This window comes from Clarias gariepinus, chromosome 10, assembly GCF_024256425.1.
Source record: "Clarias gariepinus isolate MV-2021 ecotype Netherlands chromosome 10, CGAR_prim_01v2, whole genome shotgun sequence".
Classification (NCBI taxonomy): domain Eukaryota; kingdom Metazoa; phylum Chordata; class Actinopteri; order Siluriformes; family Clariidae; genus Clarias; species Clarias gariepinus.
Genome location: NC_071109.1, coordinates 7,585,337 through 7,613,147, shown reverse-complemented (window position 1 = coordinate 7,613,147; position 27,811 = coordinate 7,585,337). Strand labels below are relative to the sequence as shown.

General features: G+C 38.0%; 1 protein-coding gene across 2 annotated transcripts in view; it reads left to right on the top strand.

The window, feature by feature from the left end:
• Nucleotides 1-916: 916 nt before the first annotated feature.
• Nucleotides 917-27,811, top strand: part of LOC128531626 (C-terminal binding protein 1) — a 32,516-nt gene continuing 5,621 nt past the window's right edge. Inside the window, exons 1-8 of one of the 2 annotated variants that reach the window (XM_053505649.1) lie at nucleotides 917-989; nucleotides 14,427-14,581; nucleotides 20,489-20,633; nucleotides 20,732-20,938; nucleotides 21,628-21,842; nucleotides 22,700-22,830; nucleotides 23,054-23,181; nucleotides 24,117-24,228. In XM_053505649.1, the coding sequence (XP_053361624.1) occupies nucleotides 983-989; nucleotides 14,427-14,581; nucleotides 20,489-20,633; nucleotides 20,732-20,938; nucleotides 21,628-21,842; nucleotides 22,700-22,830; nucleotides 23,054-23,181; nucleotides 24,117-24,228 (1,100 nt within the window). In that variant the 5' untranslated portion in view covers nucleotides 917-982. Of the gene's footprint in view, nucleotides 990-7,750; nucleotides 8,052-14,426; nucleotides 14,582-20,488; nucleotides 20,634-20,731; nucleotides 20,939-21,627; nucleotides 21,843-22,699; nucleotides 22,831-23,053; nucleotides 23,182-24,116; nucleotides 24,229-27,811 lie in introns of those variants that run through there. The other variant, XM_053505648.1, reaches the window with a different exon arrangement.

Here is a 27,811-nt window from a genome sequence, read left to right as displayed (position 1 = left end):
CGTCTGGGAGTTCGTAAGTTGCCTTAGATGACAGTGTTCAAAATGGATCTCTTTAAATAATCCATAGCCAGCCAGGGGAAACACTATTACACTGACACCAGGTGTGAACAAATATGCGTCTCAGGTGTCCACTTGTGATCTGATCGCTCAAGAATTCTGGATTTTGATACCAGGTGTGAAAGTGGTGAAGGAGGCAGGTCCAAACACAACCATTTTCCTCAGGTTTCCTGATGGGTTTTCTCAGCCATTTTATATGCTTTTTCTGGGGTAACAGCTTAGATTTTTCTATTTGATCGTGTTTGACAATGTTTATTGCACCTTTAGTGAGTCTGGTAGTTTGTAAAGTAGTCTGCCTTAGATGACAGTGTGTTTGTTCAAAATGGATCTCATTAAATAACCCATAGCCAGCCAGGGGAAACACTATTACACTGAAATAATGGAAATGCTTTTTACTTTTTTATACTCAAAACTCATTTAAACCTTTCATCCTCGGCCAGCAAAAACAATTCATGTTAGCTTGGCCATTTCACCTCCTTCTCTGTTCATCCCTGGTGAAACAACAACCCCCCCCCAAAAAAAAACACACTCTCTCTTTCTCACACACACATTCACCTTGTTCCCTCTTTTCCCTCCTTCTCCACCCAGTACTCAGATTTCGGTTTCCTGTCCGAGCAAGCGAGCGTGACCCCGCCCTCATGAGACGAAAGTGCTCCAATCCCAAATCGCACAGTTTTGCACTACAAAGGGCACCCCGCATTGTGCAGCAGTCACTATTGCGAAGTGTACCTAAGTAGGAAGTTGGGAGGGATTTGAAACAGCGGTGGTAACAAGGCATGTTCCGATTGGCGCGTTCCCAAAGGTCGGGCGTCCCTGATTGGCTGGGTCGCGTTTCCTCGTCTGTGATTGGTCAGATTTTTTCTGCAATGGATCCCCGAATCCCAGGCACGCCGAGGGACTGATTGAGGCTCTGAAAGCGAGCGATATGCAAGGTTTGTGATTGTTTTTGCCCCCCTTTTTCTCCTACTTCCTGTGTGCTGTAGCCAGCTGGCTCGTCATGTGCATTGACACAGGCTTTTCTTGTTTTCCCCACAGGCAGGGAGAGGCAGTTAGAAGGGACTTGGTTTAGTGGCGGCCAGCTTTCTAGCTAATAAACACACTGCACTTGATTTGGTGTGTGTGAATGTGTTAACTCATATTTATGGTAGACAACTTTAAGTTACCATTCTGCTTTGATTTCTAACCAAGCATGTCGATCGCTTATTTTAATTAAACATCACATATTTAATCCATGTGGTTCTTAAAATCAAAGTGAGTCTTTTGACCTTATGAGAGCATATTCAGGAAGAAATGCAAAATAATATTTGTTAATTTATTGTAATAGTTGTTTAAATTGGGAAAATGAAAAAATGCATTTTGATGACTCGTCCTGTACTAGGCTTGTGTTCAACCAATTAAATGCTTCTCACAATATATTTGTCCCGCCCATCGGATATGATTGGATAGAATATATGAATAGAATGTTCTCCTTTATAAAAGTGGACACACCTAAATAAAAGCAAAAATAAGAAAATGTTCATTGTTGAAAAACGTTTTTATAAACGCGTTGTTGTTCCTTATATTAAGCTGTATATTCATTATTTTCCAAGGTATTGTTGCTCTACAGCATGTCTCTGTATGTGACTTTTGCCCAGTACTAAATGTGAAAGTAGGAATTACACTGGCTTGCTTTCCTAAAAATGAAATGATACGGAAAGAAGAGTGTAATCTAAAAGGTGTATAAGGTTACACATTTAAGTGTGAAAGCCAAAGTGTCCCAAACAATATGACATCAGTAATCACTGAAAGGGGGTGGAATCAGAAGGTGAGATAAGAAAGCGTTCACAGATGGAAAACTGTTTATGTTTAGTGTTGTTCCTTATATTAAGTTGTAGAGCCACACAATTTAATCAATTTTGCAATCATTTTTATTGAAAAAACTATTTTTGGGTCAGTTTTTGGGAAAACTTCCAAGAAAAATAACAATGATGATGATAATAATAATAATAATAATAAAAGCATCTGTTCACACTTTATTTAGGTAACGTAGGTAAGCTCCCTGAAAAATACACCACTGCTTTCTGAGAAAGTAAAAGCCACTTCCACCTTCCGCAAATAACTGTATTTTGTGAGAGCATAGCTTCTTCAAATTTTGAGTTTATGTGTGGTTTGCAAGGAAAAAAAGTCGATCGCTTTGTAAGAAACATGACCGTTAAATGGTCAATAAGACAAATTTTACACTATACTGTTTACTGTAGAAAGATAAATAAATAGATAGATACTTTATTGAGCTCAGCAATAGACAGTAACACAAGCTTGTGATTGCACACAGTATATTGTAGATGGTCAGTAGACACATGTAAGCTGATAAAAAGTTACTTGTGCAATACTAAGAACAGAAAGTTACAATATGTATAAAAAGAATATAAATAAGGCATATAAATCACAAGTTATAATAATAATAAAAAAAGCGTAAATTAATAATACTAAATGGAATAAAGTGAAATGCAGTGCAACCTTTATATGCAATTGTATGTATGACAAAGTTACACCAGGTTAAATAGTAGTCATTGTGAACAGCATGAAGGTGACAATAGCATTTAAATGTTCATAAGATATTATATAAAAAAAATAGAATAAATATGGCTGCTTGAGATGAAAATAGACAATAAACATGAGTGCTATTAAATCAAATTGAAAATCGCAATGCCTCAAAATTGATCCATTAGGGTTGTGGGACAGCACAGATGCTATTTAATTGTGTATGGGTCAGTTCACTTTAACATGCCTTCAATTTCTCTTTTTGTCTGAAAAAGAACTACATCAACATACAGAATGAAATCGTAGCTACGGCGCAATTTTATGCAGATTTTAACGAATTTAGAGAGGTCCTGTGAATGTTTAAGGTTTTATCCCCCTCTGTGAATAATACAATATCTTGGTATAAGGTTTATTATAGTAGAATGTTTATAAATATGTATGAGTATTTTACCATTTAAACAGAAGCACGTTTTAGCACGTTCATGTTTCTTTTAGGTTGAATTCTCATGTAGTTTTAGTGAAAGGCAGAACAAACCCAAAGGCACCTAGCATAGCTAACCCAACAAAATGAAGAAAAAATAAACAGCATTTAGCCTTAACTCAAGCGTAATCGATTAGCTAAGACATGTTTGGTCTGAATTTTTCTCCTGATAGTTTTGCCCCACAGACCTGAGACTAATGTAGTGAAGATGTAACAAAGTCTGTGTCTGTGTAACGGCAAGATTTTGTCATTCCCTCCTGTAAACAAAAGAGCACGAGCTTCTTTTCTCACTCACCTTTTATCAACATTGCATGCCATCATGCAGTAGTTAAAAATATATATAGGTCATAAGTCATTTACCAAGGAATTCAATCTACACCACCAGAAAGTCTTTAAACATAATGGAAGTCTATAATGCATGTAAAGATAACAGCTTATTTGGGTAACAAGGGATCAAAGCATAGAGTATTTTCAGCATTTGCCTTTTAGTCTTTTCCATGGGGAATATTCCACGGCTGTAAATATTAAACGTTGTTCCAACTTCATAACAGCTCTAATCTGAGGTGCTGTTTGTTAATTGGTGATTTCTGAGGCTGTTGACTCTAACTGAACTTCTTCTCTGCAGCAGAGGTACAGTACGTCTTTGTCTCGCTTTTCCGGGAAGTTCTTCATGAGAGCCAGTTTCATCCTGGTGATTGATCGGTTTGGCAAATGCACTTGACACAATACTGTTCCAGCTGATCTTCGTGTCTTAAAATGACGATGAATGTGGTTGTTGCTTAATTTCATAATTCCATGTGTTATTTCATTCAGTTTTTAAAATCTCCTGTATTGTTCTAGAATGTAGAGAATGAATCAGTAAACAACAAATAATTAGAAGGTAGGTGTGTCCAAACTTTTGACTGGTACTGAAATTCATCCACAGATCACAGACAACACCTCGAGCAACCTCAAACATGACATCAGCATGGTACATTTATTATAAACCAGGCCAAACAACAGATGTCGTGGGTGAATATTCCTACTGGTCTGTTTTCATAAGTACTGCTCTTTCTGGTTTCATGTTTAGTCATCGCTTTAGTCTTGGGCGAGATCTTCGGCTATGGAACATTGTCCAAAGGTCATGCTGAACTAGAGTTTTGTCAACATTAAGCATCTCAAATCTTCAGAAAAAGGAGAAGGATTGCTTTCAGGAAATGGCAACCTTGGCTGTAGGGATAGCGTTACCGCTGTGGGGATCGTTTGGATAAAATGGGCTTTACTGTAATGGTGGAGCGCAGTGTCATTTTTAGCACAACTGCTTCATAACCACAGGCTCTGTATTTCTTACGGGCTGAGTTGAATAGGAGGCGTGCAGTCACACAGAATTTATTACAAGGGGGAGGGTTGAGTTTTAACAATTCTCCATGCTGTGGCTGTGTGTGTTTATGTGTGAGTGTGTGTGAATGTGTGTGTCAGCGAGCCAGCAGCCGTGCATGCCTCAGACAGTTAAATCTTTCTTTCTCAGGGGCTTCTCCTTTCCTCACACATTTTTTTTTTTCTTCTTCCCCCAGTTCCATTCCACAATGGCACGTTGTTGTTTTAAGCTGTCCAGCTGTCACAGTCATCTGACAGCATTCTTCCTCCACTGTCTTTCTTTCTTCCTATCAACTTGATTGATCAAGCCGGCATGGGTGGAAAGTGTCACCAAATCGTTATAGCTTTGCCATTTTCACAGAGGAAACAGAACATGACGGAAAGTACCGCTAACACGCGTATTGACCGGATTTATACGCTTAAAGCTTGGGTTGTAATGAAATGCAGGGTTCAGTGCTTTTACCACTTTTAAATATGATCTTAACTCTCTTATTTAAAGACGGTTTCATTCTTTAATTGACCGAGTAATTACAAAATTGCCTGCAAAGCTCTCAACTTTACCCCTATTGGAAATTCTATGAATATGTAGTTTGAAATCGCCCACAAATCCGCCTACCCGCCGACATACAATAGCTATCTGACTGTTTAACCCTGCAAGTCGATGACATTTCTTATAGGTCAGTGTTAAGCCAGGATTTATACAGTAGTTTATACAGGCAGTATGATAAATATGACATTGATATCGTGATGGTTTCACATGATAGAGGATTTCTATTCTTAAAAAACACTCACAAGCTCTGAATGTGGCTGATTTCATCAAATTTTAAATAGTTAGATTGTTTTTCACATCATTATTTTACTAAAAATATTTTTTTCACATAAACCTTTTAATGTTTAAAATTAATATCAATGTAGACATTTAATCCAAGTTAAAAACACAAAATTGAAACATTTATTTCATTTCATTACATTTTTTAACCAAGCCCAAATTGCATCATGGAAATTTCATATAGTAGTTTCACTGTCCTTAAGTATCGTGAGAGATCATTAACAAATCTTCTACCTTTATTTTATTAAACATAAGCCTATCATAATTGAAATCCTCTTTTAATAAGATGTCACGAGGAGTTTTTGCATAACGGTATTAAGTCAACTGAATGCTGATTGGTTAAACATACTTTGTTACTTCAAAAAGTTCATGTTCACTTTTTTTTTTTTTAAATGTGACATTTGGACCATTTCAATTAATTATATATTTAAATCAGCCATTTAAGGTGAGGTACTTTGACTCTTGGATTTTATAACAGATAATGCATTTGTAATAAACGCGTTTACTAAGCAGAAAATAAATCCTTATCATTGAAATAAATGTTTAAAAATTTTCGGCTCTATATAGGTAAAAACTTGCTTTTTCCGTTTTAGTACAAATCTGCCTGGATTTCTGCACATGTGAATCGTTTGCTCAGCTTCCCAGATTGGCTCGTTAGCCAGGAAACTTAGCAGCTAGCTGCTGTCTGTAGTATAAATAGTATCCCATCATCACACCATTGGCAGTAAGAGACTTTGCAGAATAAGTGTAAAGTCACTTTGCCTGTACGATGCAGGTACAATGTCTTAGGAGAAATATAATGTATTTTAATGTATCTGCACTTATGTCAGTATTTGCTGTTAGCCTAGAAAAGTTTAAATTGCAATAATTGTTAAAATAATTGCATTTTTATATCAAATTATGCATCCCTAATGTCAGCCATAGATTTAATTGACAAACATAAAAAAAAAAACCCTGACAGCAACAAGATCATAATGAATGCAACACAACTGCATGTTAATGTATACAGTCTCTGAGGCTCTGACTTTATCACCGTTTTGATGTTATTATATAATTAGTTGGAATATTGCTGTTTATTTCATAACTAAGTAACACCACTTGCTTCGTGCTTGGAAAAGGCATGGTTTAGTCCTTCTCTACACTTTTATCATCTTTTTTGAGTTATTTGATGGAGTACAGCTACAGTGTTCAGAACTCATGTATCACTTTGTTGGAATACAGACGATTCCGGTTAATGATTATAGACAGATTTTACAGTCTTTCACAGGAAACAAATATTGGATAAACTTGCAAGCTCACTTTATTGCTTTTTATCTTAGTTCTAATCAATACCAGTGAAATATGCCTTTGACTTATCTTAAAATTACTTTTAACCAAGTATTAGAGCGTACTGTATATAAAATAAAATAAAAAATACTAAGAGATGCAACACTTCCTGTTCCAAAAAAAAAAAAAATTTATCTCTTTGTATTTGTTTTTTTAATTTTATATACAGTACACTCAAATACAGGATTAGGCAAAAACCCTTATCCAGAGCAATATACATTTGATCTCATTATACATCTGGGCAGTCGAGGGTTAAGGGCCTTTCTCAAGGGCCCAGCAGTGGCAACATGGCAGTGCTAGGGTCTGAACCTGGGACCTTACAATCAGAAGTCCAACATCTTACCCACTGAGGTATCCTTGGCCCCCATTTATTTAGCTTTAACTTCAATTAGGATGTGTTTGATACTGCTTTGCTGCCCATTTTTTTTCTTTTAACTCTTATAACCCTTAAATATTATGTATGCATGTATGAGCCCTAGTCACATGACTAAACACATGACTAAAACGCGCCTTTCAGGAAAATTGTCATATCGAAAAAGATTTCAAAGTTTTTAAATATTTTAACATTTTGACAACGGGTGTTATTATATTGTCCAAATTGTTTAAAATTTTAGTATAATGTATGCATGTATACACACACACACACACACACATTATATTGCCATTGTATCACTACAGTGACAATGAAGTCTCTTTATCTTTTATATAACATTTTGTACATACAGTGGCGTAGTGGTTAGCACTGTGGCCTCGCACGTCCAGGGTCCGGGTTCGATTCTCGCCTCGGAGTCTTTGTGTGTGGAGTTTGCATGTTCTTCCTAGGCTTGGTGGGTTTCCTCTGGGTACTCCAGTTTCTTCCCATAAGTTATAATGATTAGATGAAAAAGTGTATGTGTGTATATATAGTTTATAATATTCTAGTTTATTGAGTTTTTTTGACTGTTAGGTCTCAAATGGTAAAACAGCATATCTAATGTATAATTACATCACATGCAATGTTCTCTCACTCTGTCCTGTACTTGTTCCCCAGAATTTCCATTATCCCCCCCCCCCCCCCCCCCAACCCCCTCCTTTTTTTTTCTTTTCAGGAAACAAAAGATCAATTTTGCGCGAGCGGCCAGGCTCCACCCCATTCCTTCTCTCTCTCTCTTTCTGACACAGACACACAAATGCACTGACACTTGCGCTGCCATTCTGTGTGTTGAAATAGAAAGTGAGGAAGCAAGGAGGAAGAGAGAGAGAGAGAGAGAGAGGAGGCCGAGTGGCGGGGCGAGCGTGCGCATATGCTCGTGCGTGTGCGCGCGCGTGTGTATGTGTGTGTGTGCAGCTACACTACAGCGGAGACGGAGGAGGGAAAAAAAAGGGAATAAGAAATTCTGAGCTAGCCGCCATATGCTGAGGGGTTTGGTGAATGTTTCGCTGTTCGTTGTGGACCGTACACCATGGGGAGCTCACACTTGCTGAACAAAGGCCTGCCTTTAGGTAGGTAAAGCGTTTCGCTTTCATTGCGCGAGCCCCGCACGTGAAGAAAGCGGTTGTAAGCGCGTGATTGTGTGTGTGTGTGTGCGCGCGCGCGCTGGCGCGCGGCGATTATTTGGGCGTTGAGCGGTAAAGCAATGTGTGTGTGTGTGCGCGCGCGTGCGTGTGCGCGTGTCTCCCCCTCCCCCTCTTTCTTCCCTCCTCCTTTTTCTCATGCTTTTCCTTTCCTTTAGTCTTCTCTCTCTCTCTTTCCTTTTCTATTATCTTTCATGCTCTCCATTCATCCTGCACACAATACCTCATGCTTTCTATGCTGTGTGTGTGAGTGTGTGTGTGTGCACATGCAATGTGAGGTTCTCCCTTATTCCATGCTGTCTGTCTCTCTGTCTGTCCTCCTGCGTGGAAAATCAGAGAGGGTTTTGGCAAGGACATGGTGCCTCTCACATTTGGGAGTCCTCCCAACATGTTGTACAGTGGAAATGTGGCTTCCAGTCCCCGGCCTTGACTCGCTTCCTAATTTCTTTTACTCCCTTTCGAAAGGGAGGAACAGGAAGAGCTAAAGAATTTTTTTCTTCTTCTTTCTATTATTATGCATTAATTACAGATGCATAAAGAAATCTCATCTTGTCTTTTCTCGCCACTACTGAAGCCACATTTTCGTCCTCACTGCACTGTGCACCCAATAAAACCACATCCAGGGTTTTCAGACCTCATGTGTGTGTCTGTAAGTGTGTGATCAAGGGCTGGGTTGTTGGCGAGCGGTGTCGGTTTGAAACATCGCCCGTGGACAGCTTAGGAGGTAGACCGTATCTCGTTGCTATGAAGTGGCTAATTCAAACAGATCCAACACACATCCCCATAGGCCAGGCATTAAGCACACACACTGCAGTGTTCACACAGATCCACGCACAACACATGTAGGTATTTGTATTTCCACGATACAGTATGGTTCACCTGTTCTGTAAAAAACAGATCCCAGAGTTAACATTACTCATTGTTCTGTTCAGTCCTTATTTGGTCCGATTGCACGCATGACACAGATTAGGTACACTCATACTGTAATCACGCCGGCAGTTTGTATTCTTTAAAAGAATATTGAAGTGTGTGTGTGTGTGTTAGTGGGGTGGGGGGGAGTATTAGTCTAGGAAGCTAGACACCGCTAGACGTCACACTGCATGAGCATATAGAGGTTTATGAGAGTAACGTTAACCAGGGTAGAGAAATAGACTGAAATGTAAGTGTGTATGACATTGGGAACGTGTGGTTAAGTAATAGCCAGCATAAATAATGGTAGACAACTTTGTGTACGTGTGTGGAGGGAGGAGACCCGCATCTGGGTGTGAGTGTGGAAGGGATGTTGGGGAAAACAGTCACGTCATGTCTGCACATGCCAGATTAGCCTCAGTATACACGGATCAGGCATGTCTAATTCGCACATAGTAGCGTAATATGTTATGTCATACGACTAAACTGTGCGTGCCATTGGAGGTTTTGTACACCATCTCGCATTTAAATTACATACGTATACATACAGAGGGACGCGACTGACTCTGACTCAGGTGATGTAGATTGAGGATTACGTCATAATAGTAGTATAGTATACTGCTTAAAAAAAAAAAAATTATAATGCAATAAGAATAATGGTATTTATAAGGAATACCTGTTTACTCGTTTATCCTCAGCAAGGTTGTGGTGGGTACGGAGTACCGCTGTGTGTGTTAAGCGGGAATACATCTTGAATACACTTATAAACTTTGACAGAAGTAAAAGGAGGGGTAAATGTGTCTGACTGAATAAATGTGTCTGATTGTGCCCAGATGTTGATCAAAAATTAATTATGGAGTAGTCCGTTAAAATATTATCGTCACCTTTGTGACACACACCTGTCCAACAACGCACATATTGACCTTAGAAGGCGGAGAAACTTTAACAGTATAACAAACAGAGCCGACAGACTGAAGACTAAACTAAGGCTCAGATCGTCTTTTTTTCTGTCTAACAGACATCATTTGTGTGTTTATGAAGCCGTTATCAGCATCTCTTATCATATTAGAGAACAAACAGGAATGGTAACATTTACTGACTAAACTTCAGCACACACATGCACATGTGAACTTTTACCCTGCATATATACAGTATACACTACAAAATAGCACTACAACTATCCTCCCACCACAGTCGTTTTCTAAAAGTCTATGCAATCCCTGTTACTAAGCACATTTTCATGGATTTTGTGCAAAACAAAACTTTTAATGTGTGTTAAAGAAAAATAAAAAACAGGCTGTGCACGTTTCCTAATTGGAAAAAGAAGCACACGCTGAACTGGTGTCTTCCTTTTATACCACAGAAGTTTGCCAATGATTACAAGTTTTAAAATGTTTGAAACACACACACACATTTATTTATTTATTTATTTGTTAACTGCTTATATTAACATTTAATTTTAGATTAATGTGTAATTTTAAAGTTGGTTCCATATCTTGTCACGTTTCTGCAAAAAACTGAAAGTACAAATTTGGGATACTGAGGATTCACCCAAATTGAAACCTCCTGATTTTCTTTTACTTTTTGAGAAAATTTTAGCTCAGGTAAACTAGGAGGGTTGCTCCAGGAAGGGAATCCTGCGAAAAACCTATGCCAAGTTGTGTGCGGGTCGATTAGTCCTCTGTGGCGACCCCTCATTGGTAGCAGCCGAAAAAAACAGCACCAACAACATTATAACTATACAGGTATAGCCCTAAAAGAGAGTGAGACCACTGCCACACAGGTCACTGTGAATACACACTGACTATATAATAGAAAATTAGTGGTATAAGTATATAACATAGTCAATATATGAAACTCTGACTTTTGATTGTGCAGAATAACTGAACACACCTGAGAGTAAAAACTCCCTTTATTTCTCTATATAACCCCCTGCTACACCACATGCACTTATCCCTGAGTTTCGTTAGTGCTCAGACACCATCAAGGTAGAAAGTTTTCTGAGTGCGCTTGAGTGTACAGTACATCTGAAACGCTGGCCTCCTAGGAACTCCTTTAATGCTCCAAACATGTGGAACTGGCTTGGAGCTAAATCAGGACTGTATGTGGGGATGTGGCAGTAACTCTCATCAGTGGTGTTGGTGAATAATTGTATGCATAGTTAATACACAGTCCACAGGATGCGTGTCTTCTGCAAGTATGAACTGTCAGATAAGGCTTCTGCATGTTGGTGTGCCGGCTAATACTCACAAGCGTGCGGCCCATTCCTCATCACTGAAATGTGGTCCTACGGGTAACTTTTTTCCTCTTTTAAGCGCGGAAGAGGTGACCGAGAAAATCCGGTCATTTGTCAAAATAAAAGGTTTTTTAAAATAAAATATCGTTCAGACTCGGGTAATACATAAAACGGAAATATTTAATTATTTGTTGTGCGGCCCGGTACCATTTTATCCACGGACCGGTGCGTGGGTTGGGGACCACTGCTTTAAAAGGTTTGCACTGTTTGGATATTTTACTGTGGCTAAGAGTCTCATCACCGTGCTGTGCTTGAGGTCTTTTGTAAACATCAGTCGGTTCATTCTTAAAAAATTTCATCTCAGTAGTCATTAGTCCCGGTTTGATTTGAACGCCCGATTTTTTTTCTTTTTTCAAAATAAATTTCACAATTTTATTTTTGTTTAATTACTTTATGGTAAGTGTAACAATTACAGTGTTCAGAATTAACCATTTGACGTCTGTAATTGTTTACACTAAACACACACACACACACACACACACACATGTTATCAGGTGAAAATTTTAATAATGATTTAATAATAAAAATAATAACAATAAACATAATCCTACTTTGATGTTCTCATGAAGGTGACCTGCTGCCTCCTTATCCTGCACTTCCTTATAAACTGTGTGTGGGTGTGTAAACACGTCATTTGACGCGATTGGCATTTAATATTTCTAGGTTCTCAAGCTATCTAACAGTCCTCATCAGGAGGCATCTGCCTTGCAATATGTTCAGGAAGCACAAGTGTGGCAAGTGAGAAAATGACCCAGCATGCTCGGTTCTGTGCCCTGTAATTGGTAGCGACGTTTTTGTCAAAGGCTCTTTGTGTTCGTCCCAGAGATGAGTGAATAACTCACTGGAGGTCAAGTACTGGGTTTATTCTCCAGACTGTACATTATTTCAGGAATCTTCCCGGTGAGATTAACCTTGAGACTTAATGTTTATGTCTATCCTTGAAGCTCCTTTTTTTTATTTATTTCATTTTTGTTTCTCCTTACTTGCACAGAAACACAGCTGCCACAAGAGCGGAGTTGTTTTAAGACCCACAGGAGAGCGGTTGTTTAAACGGTTGACTTATTTTTTTGCATTTTATTACTTTATACTTGTATAATGGCCTGGTGAGTATGATTATGCTTTTTTTATTTTGTTTAGCCTACAGGCAAGACGTTTCCTCAGATCATGAGGGAATGTTAAAAAAGAATGGTGAAGTAGCCTTTTGTTTTTCTGCAACAGAAGATTTGGAGCAGAATATAAATAAAACAAAACTATTTATCAATTTTTATTTATTTATTTATTTATTTATTTATTTTACTCAAATGGCAAATTATATTTGTGTTGTGTTGTACTTCAGTTTTGTATTATTATTATTATTATTATTATTATAACACTGCAGTTATACATAGCATGATTTGTGATTATTTGGATATTTTAGGATTGAATTTTTTCCAACTTTTCCCCCTATTATTAAAATAATTATTTAATAGTAGTAGTAGTAATAATAATAATAATAATAATAATAATTATTATTATTACATTGCAGTTATACCTAGCATTGGATTTTATTTTCCCCAATTTTCCCCCATTTTTAAATTATCATTTAAATTATTAGATTACATGAAGTTATTATTATTATTATTATTATTATTATTATTATTTATTATTGTTATTTTTTTATTCATTTATTTATTCATTTATTTTTATTATGCATAAGTCAATGAAATTGTTTTCAAGTAATTCCATGGCAAATTGACTGTAAAGGGACATAAAGGAAAAAAAATAGCAAAAACGAAAAATGCAGTGTGAAAAATTCTCCTTAAATTTTTTTTTTAGAATAAAATTGCCAGATCCTGCAAACTCAGAACGGCTCATGTACTTCTTGGTCTTTTAAATCCTCGGACACTAAGCTTTAATAATAAGCAACTATTTAAAAAAGAAACTGACATGATTTCAGTCCCAGCTTCTGGTTTCTAACCAATCATAGACAAGAATTAATTCTTGTAACCAATCATAACGCAGAAGACGGGAAACCTCACCCAGAGGCTTGAACCCAGAGTTTCGCATTTTTTTTTCTTTGTTTTAAAGTGTATGGTAATTTACTTCTTTACAAAGAAAAGAACAAAAACAAAGTGTACTTGTCTAGCGATGACTCTTCCTACATTGACCTGGATATATTCTCACCCATCTCAGCTAAAACACACAAAAAAAGTCTATATATTTTCAGTTTCATTTTGATTGCATTATTTTTATTATGACTCCTGTCTCTTAAAATGCTATTTGTTAAAGGGTTGGAAGCATGTTAGATAACCAACATAAATCTCAGATTATTAGATAAACTTTAAATCTATGAGAAATCATAATGCATTAAACAAAACCAGTCCATAGACTAGGAACAGGGCAAAGTTGAGTAAAGAGCTCAAATTGAAGCGCTTTATGTTGTATAAAAACTAGACCTTTTTTCCAAATCCATTTAAGTTCACTGTGTAGATATAGACAGTAACCGGTACTGTGGAAGTTTTTCCTCTTATTGACTTTCTCTCTCTCTCTCTCTCTCTCTCTCTGTTTTGTCTTTATGTGGAGTCATTGAACCATCTTGCCCCTTTTTTTTTTAAGCCTGTAGTGCTGGAGTGTGGGGTGGCCTTGATTTCCAAGCTGCAGCTTGTATTGCCATGATTCATTTCACCACAAAGTGGAATTGATCCTTACTTCACGGGGGAGGCGAGTCTTTCTTTTTATGCAAGTCCAGTTGGTGTAACTGAGCCGTTCGGATGCATAGTGCATGCGACGGAGATGACAGACTCGATTGCGTGCGTTGCATTATTAGTATATTTCTTAAATGTCTTTTAGCTCGAGATAAATGTTTGAATAAATGCTTCTACTTGAAAGAGTCCAAACCTGGGGTGCGCTTTAAGACTTCTCAAAATTCAGCCGTGAAATGACAGAACCGGTTTGAGGTGTCTTGAGATCTGAGCTCTTTCTTAAGGTTACAGTATTAGACCCTGCATGCACATAAGCAACACCTCTGACCCCAGTGACCCTTGGATGGTCTCGCTTTAGTTTCAAAGCACCCAGAGGATAAAAGTAATAACTCAACTTCCACGTCTCTCTCTGTGCAGGCATCAGGCCTCCAATAATGAACGGGCCCATGCACCCTCGTCCGCTGGTGGCGCTGCTGGACGGCCGGGACTGCACGGTGGAGATGCCCATCCTGAAAGACGTGGCCACCGTGGCTTTTTGCGATGCTCAGTCAACCCAGGAGATCCATGAGAAGGTAGAGAAATCTTTTGTGGTGTTTACATTTGGGCCTGTTTGGAAGAAGAAGAAAAAATCTTGATTTGTCAGGTAGATGTACAGTATATAATATCTGTAGCTGTATACCATGTTTAGATGTATGTGAGAGTCGTGTGAAAACAACCTGTTGTCGATTAGAGAGGGTGGCTAGATGGACGATGGTTTAAACGGCCTCAAAAGCTACGATAAATCTTACAAAATAACCAATCTTGGCACATGCGGTAAGTAGAAAAGCATCTCAGAATGAAAAACACCAAACAGTTAACGGATAACACACCAAACCACAAGGTGGGTGGGCTACTATGAAGTCCCACATCAGGATCTCTTCTTGTCAGCCAAGAGCAGAAAAAGAGGCAACACAGGTTGTTTTGTGTTGTTACTTTTATAACTCATTAGCCAAAGGCACATTGTAGATATAGTTTAGTAGAGTATTTGATTGTATTGCTAATGATTGATTAGTTTGTTTTTGCATCCTGTCATTATAAGTAATATGGAAGAAACGTTATAGCATTATTTATTAAAAGTACCTACTGTACATATGTGTATTCCATTACTTTTAGGCAATGCACCTTGCATAATGTTGCACAGTTATATTGTACATTATGATATCACTATATGTACCATAACTCTATTAACCAATGCATTTTCTGATTGTATAACACATTGTATTTATGTATTTATTGTAAATAGGCCACTTATACACTTCTGGTTAGACACTAACTACATTTCATTGGCATTCTGTACAATGACAATAAAGTTTAATCTAATCTAATCTAATGATTTTGATAAATAATTCTTTTTTTTAAACAACGATAAAACATTTTAAATGAAAAAAGTATTACACATTCACAATCATTATTAATATTATTTGATGCTCTATGTTAATCATCGATGGAATCTGATGAGATCTGTTACTAATGTTTACTACGGGGTGTGTCAAGCATCACTAAATGGACTCCTGTCCAGACTCTAATGATTTAATGATGATCAGAATAATTAATATACCAGTAATTGTGTGCTTTTTCCCTCGAGGTGGGTGCGGCTATGAGGGCACTCAATGTATTTGGTAAATGACTTTTAGCTCGAGATAAATGTTTGAATAAACGCTTCTTGAACACACCCAGTCAACATGATCGTTTAACTATAGTGGTATATAGTATATAGTTATATATAGTATATAGTTTATAGATAGTTTAACTTGTATAGACAGTGTGTGTGAAAGAAACAAAAATTAAAGTGTGACAAAAAAAGGAAAGTAGACTATGAAAACTGAACTTTCAAAGATGAATGGACAGATCAATGTATGTTTATTTTTTCCGAAGGAAGTTTAAAACAAAAAACTGGTTGTTAGAGTAAACAGCAGTCTGAGGTGAGGGCGTGTAAAATACTCATCCCTTTCACATTAATTTCCAGCCCAGCAGCGGGTGAATGAAAACTTACTAAAGATTTCAGGGAAATTTACACGGCTTTAAAGATCAACCTGTCCACATGGTTGGTGTAGCTGTTGAAAATTGCCGCTATTTATTATTGAATCGCTATAGAAATTTAAAATTGCTCATTTTTTTTTTTTATAGACTTAAAATAACTGCATGAATACAGATCTGAATCCTAACACAAACATGAAATTCTCACCTCGGTTCAAAGAAAATTTCTAGTTAAATGTTTAAAGATGTTGTGATCGGATGTGCCTCAACATGAAGCAGAGTTCCCTTTGAACACCTCAAAGATTAGTTTCGAATAACAGCAATGTCAAAAAGTGTTTGTTTCCTCTTTCATCATGGCACTTTGCCACCGATTAGTGGTAATGGTATTAATTACAGAATGATGCATTATGCTTTTAATCGGATTATTGTTAACCTCATGGAACGTCCACAAAACAGGCTCAGACTTACAGTGTAGCAGCTGTAAACAGTCATCAATTAATTATCCCTTAGCTTTTATCTATCTTTCTTGATGATAATCAGAGGAACAAAATGTAGATGGTTAAGACACTGAGAAAGTGGAAACCACAAATCTTGGCTACTAGCCCTGCCGAATGACACTGGAGACTCCTTCAAAAATGTTAAATAAACCACTGTTTTAAGAAACATCACCATTTTGACAGATTAACTAAATCAATTAAAATTAAAAAAGCTATTAAAATCTTAGACATTTCAGTTGCAATATGAGGGTGAGCGCATAAATATAAAACTAATTTGTAATAAAGCTACACTGTTGTCAAAAAATATATATAATTTTTTTTCAATAACAGCGGCTCTAACAACAGATGTACAGTATGTGTGTGTGTGTGTGTGTGTGTGTATACACACACACACACACACACACACACACACACACACACACACACAACACCTGCTGTCCAATAAGGAGAGCCTTGAACTGTTAGTTAATTAGGTTTAAGAATAAAATATTTTTGTAATTTCGTATTTGAAAAAACAGTCGTGCATGTTCGCGCCACTTTAAAAATCCTCATTTAAAAACTGTCAGCAGTGGACCAGGACCATTAGTGCAAACTATACATGAATTAATGGCCTGTGAATAAATATGGATTTATTTTAAGTGTTGTGTTTTTTTTTTTCTTGTAGCTTGTAATCGTACAAGGCCATGAAGTGTAACTGAGAATATGCTGACTTCAGTAGATATGCCAGTTAATTTACATACCAAGCAATAAGCAGTAGAAACTCGTATGTAAATATGTTTTTATTCCGCTGTGAACTCATGCATGCTGTCTTGAATTCTTGTGGTTACAACTCGTTTAATTTCTCGGTCAGAGTGCCACCCGGTTACTACATAGTACTTTCTGTTTATTGCTGTAATTATCACATCAGTTCTTCACTATCTGCGGCTCTAAATCAAATTACGTTGTCGTATAAAAGAGAAAGTCTCCCACGTCTTCGTCGTACCACCATCAGATCGGACTGTTCCCGGTCTTGTTTCTGCGCTCCTCAATCAGGTCTTAAACACACCCAGGGCTTTCTGTTTTTCTGCTGACTTGCCGATCGCCTTTTTTTGGCATGTGTTGTGTATTTTTGGACAGGCGCCAGGCCCCAGCGTACCCTCCCAGAGCTCGCAGAGACAGATGGCTCTCTGGTTTTCCTCCCTGTTCTCTTCTACAAGCCAATTTCAACTTCCCGTGCTGAATGGATGGGGTTATTACACGGTTCTTTGTACAAAGAAAAGATGCTGCTGTTTCTCTGCTCGTGATCGAAATCCATGGCGTTCGTTAAACTGACCGTGAACAACAGGACTACACAGTTTTCTTTTAATTGGTCATTTTTGAAACGGCAATAACTTTTTAACATTGTTGTCAAATTTAACGTCTTGTTTATCCTTCTGCGACTTTGATTGACAGTTATTTAGGGTTGAGTTTTTCTTTTTTTATTATTAGAATCCTTTTTTTTAGGTAGGCAGCATTTTTAAGGCCTTTTAGCGTCCTCAGTAAGTTTCTGCATTCCTGAACTGTTTGTTACTGCACATGCTGAATTGTCCTGAACTGAATTTATTTATGGTTCATGGTAGGTCGACATCACATGCTGTAATTACTTATAATCATGATATGTATAGAACTCTAGCATGTGATATACCTGTGAAGTACCAGTGAATCCTCAAAAATTGGCTAGAAATGATCACAAATAATGGCACAAATGATCTCATTAAGAGGATTCATTCATTTATTTATTCATCTTCTATACGGCTTATCTCCTGTACAGGGTCATGGGGGGACTGGAGTCTATCCCAGGAGACTTGTGGCATGAGTCTAGGCATGGGTACACCCTGAAAAGGGGGCCAGTCCATCACTGGACGCACACACACAAACACACGCGCGCAAACACTCTACAGATATATACAGTACACACTACCACTAGTTTGGGATCACTTTCTAACTCCATGGTCGTTTTTGATTTTTATTTTTGTTCTACACTGTCACACAATGCTGAAGACATCTAAAATATGCAATAATCTCCTTTGAACAGATATCGAGATGCATCTCCTACTTACTCTCTTTAAATCCTTTATAACGGCTCTAATCTAAGGTGCTGTTTTTTAATTGGTGATTTCTGAGACTGTTAACTCTAAATTAACTGCAGCAGAGGTAAGTTTTGGTCTTGCTTTCCTGGAATGGTTTCATTATAATGCTTGATGGGTTTCACTAATGCACTTGACGGTACTTGCGTATATTACCTGTAATTTGGCAATTAAATGATTGCACAGATCCATGTTGCGATTTTGATGAGTAGTGCACTACAAAAAAAAAGCATGAATCACTTATGAAGTACACAAAGCATTCACAAGCCACTGCGATCCACTTTCAAATAACGTCCAATGCTAACTTCTAAAGTGTTTTTATTTTTAGTCATCGAGTGCATAAAAAAATTTCAGCCATGATCGAAATTTTCGACTGCTATGATTTTGCTCCGAACTGCCACAAGGCATAAGGAAAGCTTGGAGATCTTATTAAAATTTTAGTGGAGTTTAGTGATCATAAGTGGTTCAAGATCAGATTTGGTGTGTGGAAATGGGCCTTTATTTATTATACCACAGTGTTGTTAAATTCTCAAAGTTGATTAGTTCAAAGGTGTTGACTAATTCTATAATTCTATGTTTCTATAATTCTATTCCTACATGGCAGATTTATACTAATGCATCTGATCTAACAGATTATACATTTAGGTATAGTCATGATAAGTTTTGTAATGCAGGTTGTTTGATATAGAAAAACAGTATAATGTGAGGTTATTGAATTCTAAAAATTAATTTCCAGTATAATAGCAATAAAAGGAGCCGTACTGATAATTAAGCACAAAGTGCAAGTGCAGCCTGCGCTAAATGTGAAGCACCTTGTTGAGTATAAAAGTTAATAAGGTGTAGTTGAAACGCTTTTGGTCATGCGGCCGACGGAGCAGAAACGCTTCCATGGTAACCTAAAAACCGGACGAAGGGTCAACACAGCAGTGTTCATGGAAATAGCGTCCTAATAGACACGTACTGTGCATGAAGAGACTCAACATTTTTTTTTTTTCACCTGGAAATATAAAACGTGATTCATTTTGCTTTTGTTTTAATGCCAGCGAGCTCTCTGCAGTCATCCCAAGGAAATGCATTTATTAATAAATCCTGCTTTTATGAGTGTAGGTGTTTGAGGAGCCGTGCGGTATAATGCAGTGAGTAACTGTGGGAGGCATGAATACCAAACCTAACGTCATCAAATGCTTCACAGCACATTGACAATGGTTATGTTTTTCGTCTGCATCTTCATGTTAATGCTGTACATTTCACTGGTCATGACCACAAAAACCGGATGACTAAGAGCGACGCTGACTGGAATTTCTGACCAGTTGCTCCCCATGTGAACTGTGTTTTAGACAAGAGCATAAGAAAATCACAGTGTGGTTCAGATACAGAGCTCCACACATCTGGAATAAACTTCAGTGAACTGTTGTAAATATTTCCCTAGGGTCATGAATGTTTTTACCCGGTATGGTTTTACTGATCTTTTTTGGCCGGGTTTGAAAACTCTGTTTGAAAGCACTGTTGTGAATGATTGCTTTGCTTCTGTATGTTTTACAAACCTTAAACTCACCTCTTGCCTCCTTTTGTTTGTGAGTAATAATTTGTCTTAGATGGTTGTTCAGTATATTTCTCCTGAAACACAACAGAGCTGAATTGTAACTTCAGCTTAAGTATTCATAAACTGTTATATGTAATCTATCAGCAGAAATGAATACAGTACTCCCACACATGACGTTTCCTGTCTCACTGCTTCTTAACATTTTGTGTAAATCCAGGGCATCCTCGAAGTGCAGTCAGGATGTTTATAAGTATAGGAGGTATATTTGTATGTGTTTCTCAAATTTTAAAAGTTAATTAATTTATTTATTTTTTTCAGGTACTAAACGAGGCGGTTGGGGCTCTCATGTACCACACCATCACACTCATGCGCGAGGACCTGGAGAAATTCAAAGCCCTTCGAATCATCGTCCGCATCGGCAGCGGGTTCGACAATATCGACATCAAATCCGCTGGAGAACTGGGTAACCTCGTGTCTTTCCTTACCGTGTTAATACTGGTGTCGTGTATCTCTCCATGTGCACGTTTTTAATTAATTGATTCATTTATCTGTTGTTTTTAGGCATAGCAGTATGTAACATGCCATCAGCTTCAGTGGAAGAGACAGCCGATTCGACGCTGTGTCACATCCTAAATCTCTACAGGCGCACCACCTGGCTGCACCAGGCTCTCCGGGAGGGCACGCGGGTCCAGAGCGTGGAGCAAATCCGCGAGGTCGCGTCCGGAGCCGCTCGGATCCGAGGGGAGACTCTGGGGATCATTGGCCTCGGTCAGCTCACACAACCACGCTTAAATGTCATTATTTATTTTCTGTTTGCTGTATCTCCTGTCTGTGGAGCATATTCGACACGTAGGGATCCCTTGTCTCATGTGAAGCATCGTCCATCGCCATCACACTTTTATTATTTTATTTCCGTTTTTCTGGAAAAAATATGTGTATGGGGGAATTTTTTCTCATTTTAACAAAATTATAGATAAAGTATTTTTTTGAATATACTGTTGTATATTAATAGGATCTGGGTTTGAATATTATTTATTTATTTTTTTATGCATAAAATATTTTTCTATCTTGGCATTTTTCATCAGTATTTAATACTTTATTGTACTATTGAAAAAAAAATATATAATAATATATAATATATTCGTCCATATAATATATACTCCTCGTACCCGCTGCCTGCGACCGTGCCCAGGAATAACTCACATACTGATGCTAAATTATTGTTACGCGCTAAAGGATTTAATGCAACCTCTTTTCATATTTAATCAAGCACCACTTAGGGACTCAGAAGTCACAGATTATCTTTAATATAAAGTGAGTATGAGGCACCTCTTAATGAATCATTAAATTAATCATCCATTTAAAGCCACTTAGAAAATGTTTAAAGGGGAAATGAAATCGGTCTGATTTGGGTCGATCGAAAGGTTATCGATCTGTCTAATGTGTGTGTGTTTCAGGGCGCGTTGGTCAGGCTGTAGCTCTGAGAGCTAAAGCGTTTGGCTTTAACGTGATCTTCTACGACCCATACCTGTCTGATGGCATGGAGCGAGCACTAGGACTACAGAGAGTAAACACACTACAGGACCTCCTGTTCCACTCGGACTGCGTCACACTCCACTGCAGCCTGAATGAACACAACCACCACCTTATTAATGACTTCACTATCAAACAGGTATCCACTTATTTACCTTTTAAACGAAGGTAAAAAATCACAGCATGCTGCTTTACGATATCACTCATAATTGGGTCTTTTTCAGCTGATGTGTGAGTTTGGAATGTTTGATATTTGTGTAGGTGTTTTGTAATCTACAATATGAGATTTGTAATCTTCTGTCCCAAATCTGTTTAGCTACCCTGCATCTGTCTTTAATATAGGTGCAACTGCTTACTTATAAATATTAGTTTAAATACTGCTAGGATCAGATATATGATTAATTATTATTGCAATATTGGCGATATCAATGCTTTAACAAGTTTTTGCTTATATGGTACGCACCAAAACATACAGTACTGAAACTTGCGCTTCTCAGACATGCATATGCATTTATCGACAGGGCACATCTGTGTTCCCAGTAGCGAAAAAGAAGTAGTGTCTTAAAGTTGTTGTTGGAATTGAATCTCTCTGGAATTGAAAGTATTCACAGTCGAGTATTATTTCCGCTCTTACGGAAGCGGCCGTAAATGGGGACCGAGTTTAAAAAAAAGGTAACAGGACAATTCCTTACTTTACCCCGTCCCATTCCCCCGATCTTACACCACCTGATGCCTACTTGTGTAAAATGTTGAAGGAGAGCGTGTTCAGCTGTGAAGAGGCGGTGCACACACACTTTGACCTCTTACATTGCGCATACCGCGGTAAATCAACATGCTAATAGTTTCTATGTTGCATGTCACAGATGACAGTGTGATATTATTTCAGTACTGTATATTTTGGCGCACACTGTATTTTTATCATTCTTATTATAAGTTAGGCACACAAATATAGTGAACTATGATTTTTATTCATATTTTTTTTTACCTGTGTGTTAGATGCGTCAGGGTGCGTTCCTGGTGAACACTGCACGAGGGGGACTAGTGGATGAGAAAGCTCTGGCACAGGCACTGAAAGAAGGCAGAATACGCGGTGCAGCTCTCGATGTCCACGAAACGGAGCCCTTTAGGTGAGCCTTGATTGCTTATGGCAGAAAGAGAGAGAGATTACTGTGAACAATGAGTGAGTGTAGGTGTTTGTGTTCAGATGGCCTCAGGTGATTTGACAGAGCTTAACGAGGCTTTATCCGTGTTTACTCGTCTTTTTGCATGCTAGCATTCCACAGTGTAATCATTTCGACACTGACGTATCCGTTGTCTGACTGCTTTGACACTTCCAACTGCCCATCTCAGTTTCAGTCAGGGCCCTCTGAAAGATGCCCCTAATCTGATCTGCACTCCTCACGCTGCCTGGTACAGCGAACAGGCCTCCATCGAGATGAGAGAGGAAGCAGCTCGGGAGATCCGCAGGGCCATCACGGGTACGGCGCTCTTATGTTTATACATGAAATACGAGGGGCGTTCAAGTGAAACTGGGACTTTGAAATGTATTTATTTATTTGTGTAAATAAAGGCGCAAATCCGATTTAACGTTTACAAAAGACTTTCAGCACAGTGCAATGATGAGACTATTAGCTGCAGTAAAACAAATAAATGGTGCATGCTTTTTAAAGAAGACTTTATATCTCCGAACGACAGCAGTCCCTGTGAATATTCAGCAAGTAGATGGCGTGATCCCTAAAAAAAACGAATTGATGGATATCTTATTACACACTTTAACAGACAAACAAATCTGTTTGTGGGAATTGTACAAGACCACCAAGAATTTAGGAGCACCACTTGCACATTACAGGAATTCAGATGGGATCTGTTGCCATATTCGCCATACAGTCCTGACCTCGCTCCAATCCATTTCCACATTAAGCCATTGAAGGAGTTTCTGGAAGGCTAGTGTTTCAGACGTGAAGCAGGCAGTCCGTTCGTTCATGGCTTCAGCGTACTGAGAAAACTTGAACCAAGCATTAGTGAAACACTGTATTAAAAAACTGTTTTCCTGCTTGTTATTGTCATAAGTCTCAGTTTGATTTGAACGCCCTTTGTACATGGGTTTTAATAAGGATCTTGTATCCAAATAATGAATGGTAAAAATCTGTTTAATATTTGTTAGTTCTTGTAGAAATTATGTATAAGAACGATCTTATTAATATTAATCTTTGATTTTAAATACAGTCAGAGCTGCTGTTTAGTGGTTTCTTTTGGTCCAAATAAGTCTGTTTTTAGAGATCTGCAGATTGTGATTTTTTTTATCATGTTAGATAAGAAATTGATAATTTTTTTAAATTACCATGAGAAATTGTTTTGTGATAACTTCCTTTATTTGTTGTAAAATTTTTCTTCAAATTTTTTTTCCCTACAGGTCGTATTCCAGACAACCTGAAGAACTGCGTGAATAAGGAGTTTCTCACACAGACTACCCACTGGGCGGGCATGGATCCCGCCATCCACTCAGAGCTCAACGGAGCCTACAGGTGCAGATATGGAGTTAATGCTTAAAATGCGTTTACACATACATGTATTCAGTTTGTAGATGGTTTTATCAAAATCCTACGTTTGCTGCACTGATAACAATAACAATACGTATGCTATATTGCCAAAAGTATTGGCCTGTCTGCCTTTACATTTATATGAATCTGAGTAACATCCAATTCCTAATCCATAGGGTTTAGTATATGTTGGCCCCGCCCCCATTGCAGCTATACCAGTTTCAGCTCTTCTGGAAAGGCTTTCCACATGATTTAGGAGTGTGTTTATTGCTTTGTGCACTGGTGCGCAGTCATGTTAAAACTGGTGTTTACCTCCAGTAAAAGGAACTCCTAATGCTTCAGCATACAAAGACATTTCATGCTTCCAGCTTTGTGGGAACAGTTTGAGGACGGCTACTTCCTGTTCCAACATGACTGCGCACCAGTGCACAAAGCGAGGTCCATAAAGACATGGATTTGGGGGGCGGGCTATAGAGCCTGTTATGGATTAGGACGTGTTGTGTTGGGCTCTCGCTGAATAATAACGTTAAATATTTTGAAATCCTTTTTTTAATTTCTAGTTTATTTTAGTAACTGGTTGGCAATACACAATCATAACTTAGTGACAAGTTTAGTACTTTTTTCGTAGTCGGCTATGGCTGCGAGCTTGAGAAAATACAAATTCAGCGGATCATCCAGCACATCCTCGGCCCTCAGTCCTGTTAGTGAGCCGACCTCAAGCCGCACTGCCACTTCATCTACCTCTAATCCCAAATTCTTATATCCCTTGAGAGTGACATTTTAACTGTAATTAAAGATGAATTGAGGAGTGCACTGACCGAAGACCTGAACTCCATTAAGGATAAGCTACAGACGCTCAAGGCCGAAATCACCAGTTGCGTTGCGTCAACCTGCACAGAAATGGACCAGATTAAGGCTTCTGTGAAGGACATGGAGGGCGGACTGTCTACATGTTCGGATGAAGTGGTCTCAATGCTAAAAACTACTATATCGAGCCTGCAGGCGGAAATGACTGAACTGAAAGCAAGGTATGACGATATGGAAGGGAAAATGCGGAGAGGTAACATTCGAATTCTGGGCGTTCCAGAAGAACCAGGTCAAGCTCCACCGCGTGTTTCTAAATTACTGACCGAAGTTCTGCAGATGGACAAGGACCTCCTTATTGACCATTCATATAAGAGTTCTGGCCCCAAGAAGCAAGGAGGAAAAAGGCGCACCATTGTCGCCAAGTTACACTACCATCAGGACTGTATGGAGGTACTGCACCGTGCCCGGTCCCGAGGTCCACTTTGCTTTAATGCGGAGCAAATAGCTATATTTCCCGATTACACTCCGAGTGTGGCCAAGGCTCGTGCGGCAGTTAGTGTTAGTGTAATTATTTTGATGTTTCCGTTTTAGTTCCAGTGCAAAGTTATTTGTAATTAACCCTTTCATTACCATAATAAGGATGATGTTGACTAGTTAATGTTTAGACCTGTTTATATATATTTTACTAGTTCCAAACTTATAAGATGGTTCAGTGAGAGTCTGATTTTGGCTCAATAGGATCCAAACAAGCACAGTGTGTGGATTTGTTGGTGTGGGTTGGGTTAATCACCTGGTATTAATGGGTGTTTGGGTTAGGGTTCAGGCCAGTCAGCAGTACTTTTTAAAATTCTCTTTTTCTCTCTCTCTCTCTCTCTCTCTCTCTCTCTATTTCTTTCTTTTTTTTGTTAGTTGGAATGTTAAATCTCTTAACCCTCCTGTGAAAAGGAAAAAAGTTTTTCTTTATTTGCAACACTTCAAAGCTGATATTGCTTTTATTCAAGAGACCCATTTACGCACATGTGACCAATCTAAATTAAGGGAGGGGTGGATAGGACAAGTATATCACTCCAACACCTGCTCAAAGGCGAGGGGGCCTGCTATTCTGATTAATAAAAACCTACCATTTGTAGCAACAACTGTAGATGCAGATACTGCTGGCTGCTATATTATTGTAGCTGGGCAAGTATACGGACTCCTACTTATTCTGGCTAATGTTTTTGCACCCACTTGGGATGATGAAGGTTTTTTTGCTAACTTTGCTAGCTTTCTGTCTCGGATCCCAAATATGACAACCCACCACCTTATTATAGGAGGTGACATAAATTGCGCTTTTTCCACTGTTTTAGATTGCAGTTCCCCTAAAAAAACGCCCACCTCTAAATTAGCAAAAGTTATACAAAGTTTCTTGGAGGCTTATGGATTGGCAGATGTTTGGCGTTTCCCAAAATCCTACTACAAGAAAATACTCATTTTATTCTCCAGTACATAATACTTTTTCACGCATAGATTATTTTCTTGTAGATAAAAAGCTTTTTCCTCTTGTAACAGATTCGGGTTTATAAAGCCATAGTGATATCAGACCACTCTCCACTGACTCTGTCAATCCATATTCCCAGTGCAGAACTATCGTCCTTGGAGATTTAACTACTTCTTACAGATTAAAAGTTTGTGAGCTTTATGAGATCAGAGATAGATTTTTTTTTTAAAATGTCAAAGGCATATCTAAGGGGCAGATTATTTCATTTTGTGCAAAACAAAATAAGGAGACCAGCGAACAATTTACAAAATTAGCAGATAAGAAAGAAATTGGGTTCAATATGCAGTGTGTCACCTACACCAACTATACTTAAACAACGCCTATTATTACAAGTGGAATATAATTAAATTTCAACAAAACAAGCAAAATATCTGGTTTTAAAATCTCGCTCCGCATTTTATGAGCGCGGGGAAAAAACGGGTTGACTGTTGGCCAATCTGTTGTGGAAGCGATCGGCTGAACAAGCTATACCTGAAATTAAAAACTATCATGGTATAAAGTGTGCTGATAAGTTAACAATCAATAACTGTTTCCCACACTATTATAAATCACTATATACTGCTCTTTCCTCTGTTGACACCTCAACATTGGAGGCCTTTTTTCAAAATGTATGTATTCCTACAATAAGTGTAGCTACAGCATTACAATTAGAGGAATCTATATCTGATACAGAAATAGCCCTAGCAATCCGAAGTATGCAATCTGGTAAATCACCTGGACCAGTCGGATATTCTTCAGAATTTTTTTTAAACCTTTTCCAATCAGCTCTCTCCTCTGGTGGCATCAGTTTTTTGAGAAAGCTTTTCTTCTGGATCATTACCTCCAAGCAGTTATCTCTTTAATTTTAAAGAAAGAAAAGAACCATCTTGACTGAAGTTCATATCGTTTAATTTCATTGTTAAGTACAGATACGAAAATCTTAGCAAAAGTTTTGGCCCTTTGTCTGGAGAAAGTTATGCATTGTGTTATTTCACCTGATCAAACAGGCTTTATAAAAAATAGAGACTCTGTTTTTTAATATTAGGCGCCTGTTAAATGTTATCTATGACAATTTGAAAAAAAACAATTTTCTCGATGCAGAAAAAGCATTTGATCGAGTAAATTGGGATTTTCTTTTTTACACTCTTGGTAAATTTGGTTTCGGCCCTAAATTTTGGTCATGGATAAAATACTCGTCCCCACTGGCTGCTGTTTGGACAAATAACAACCTGCCCCCTTTCTTTG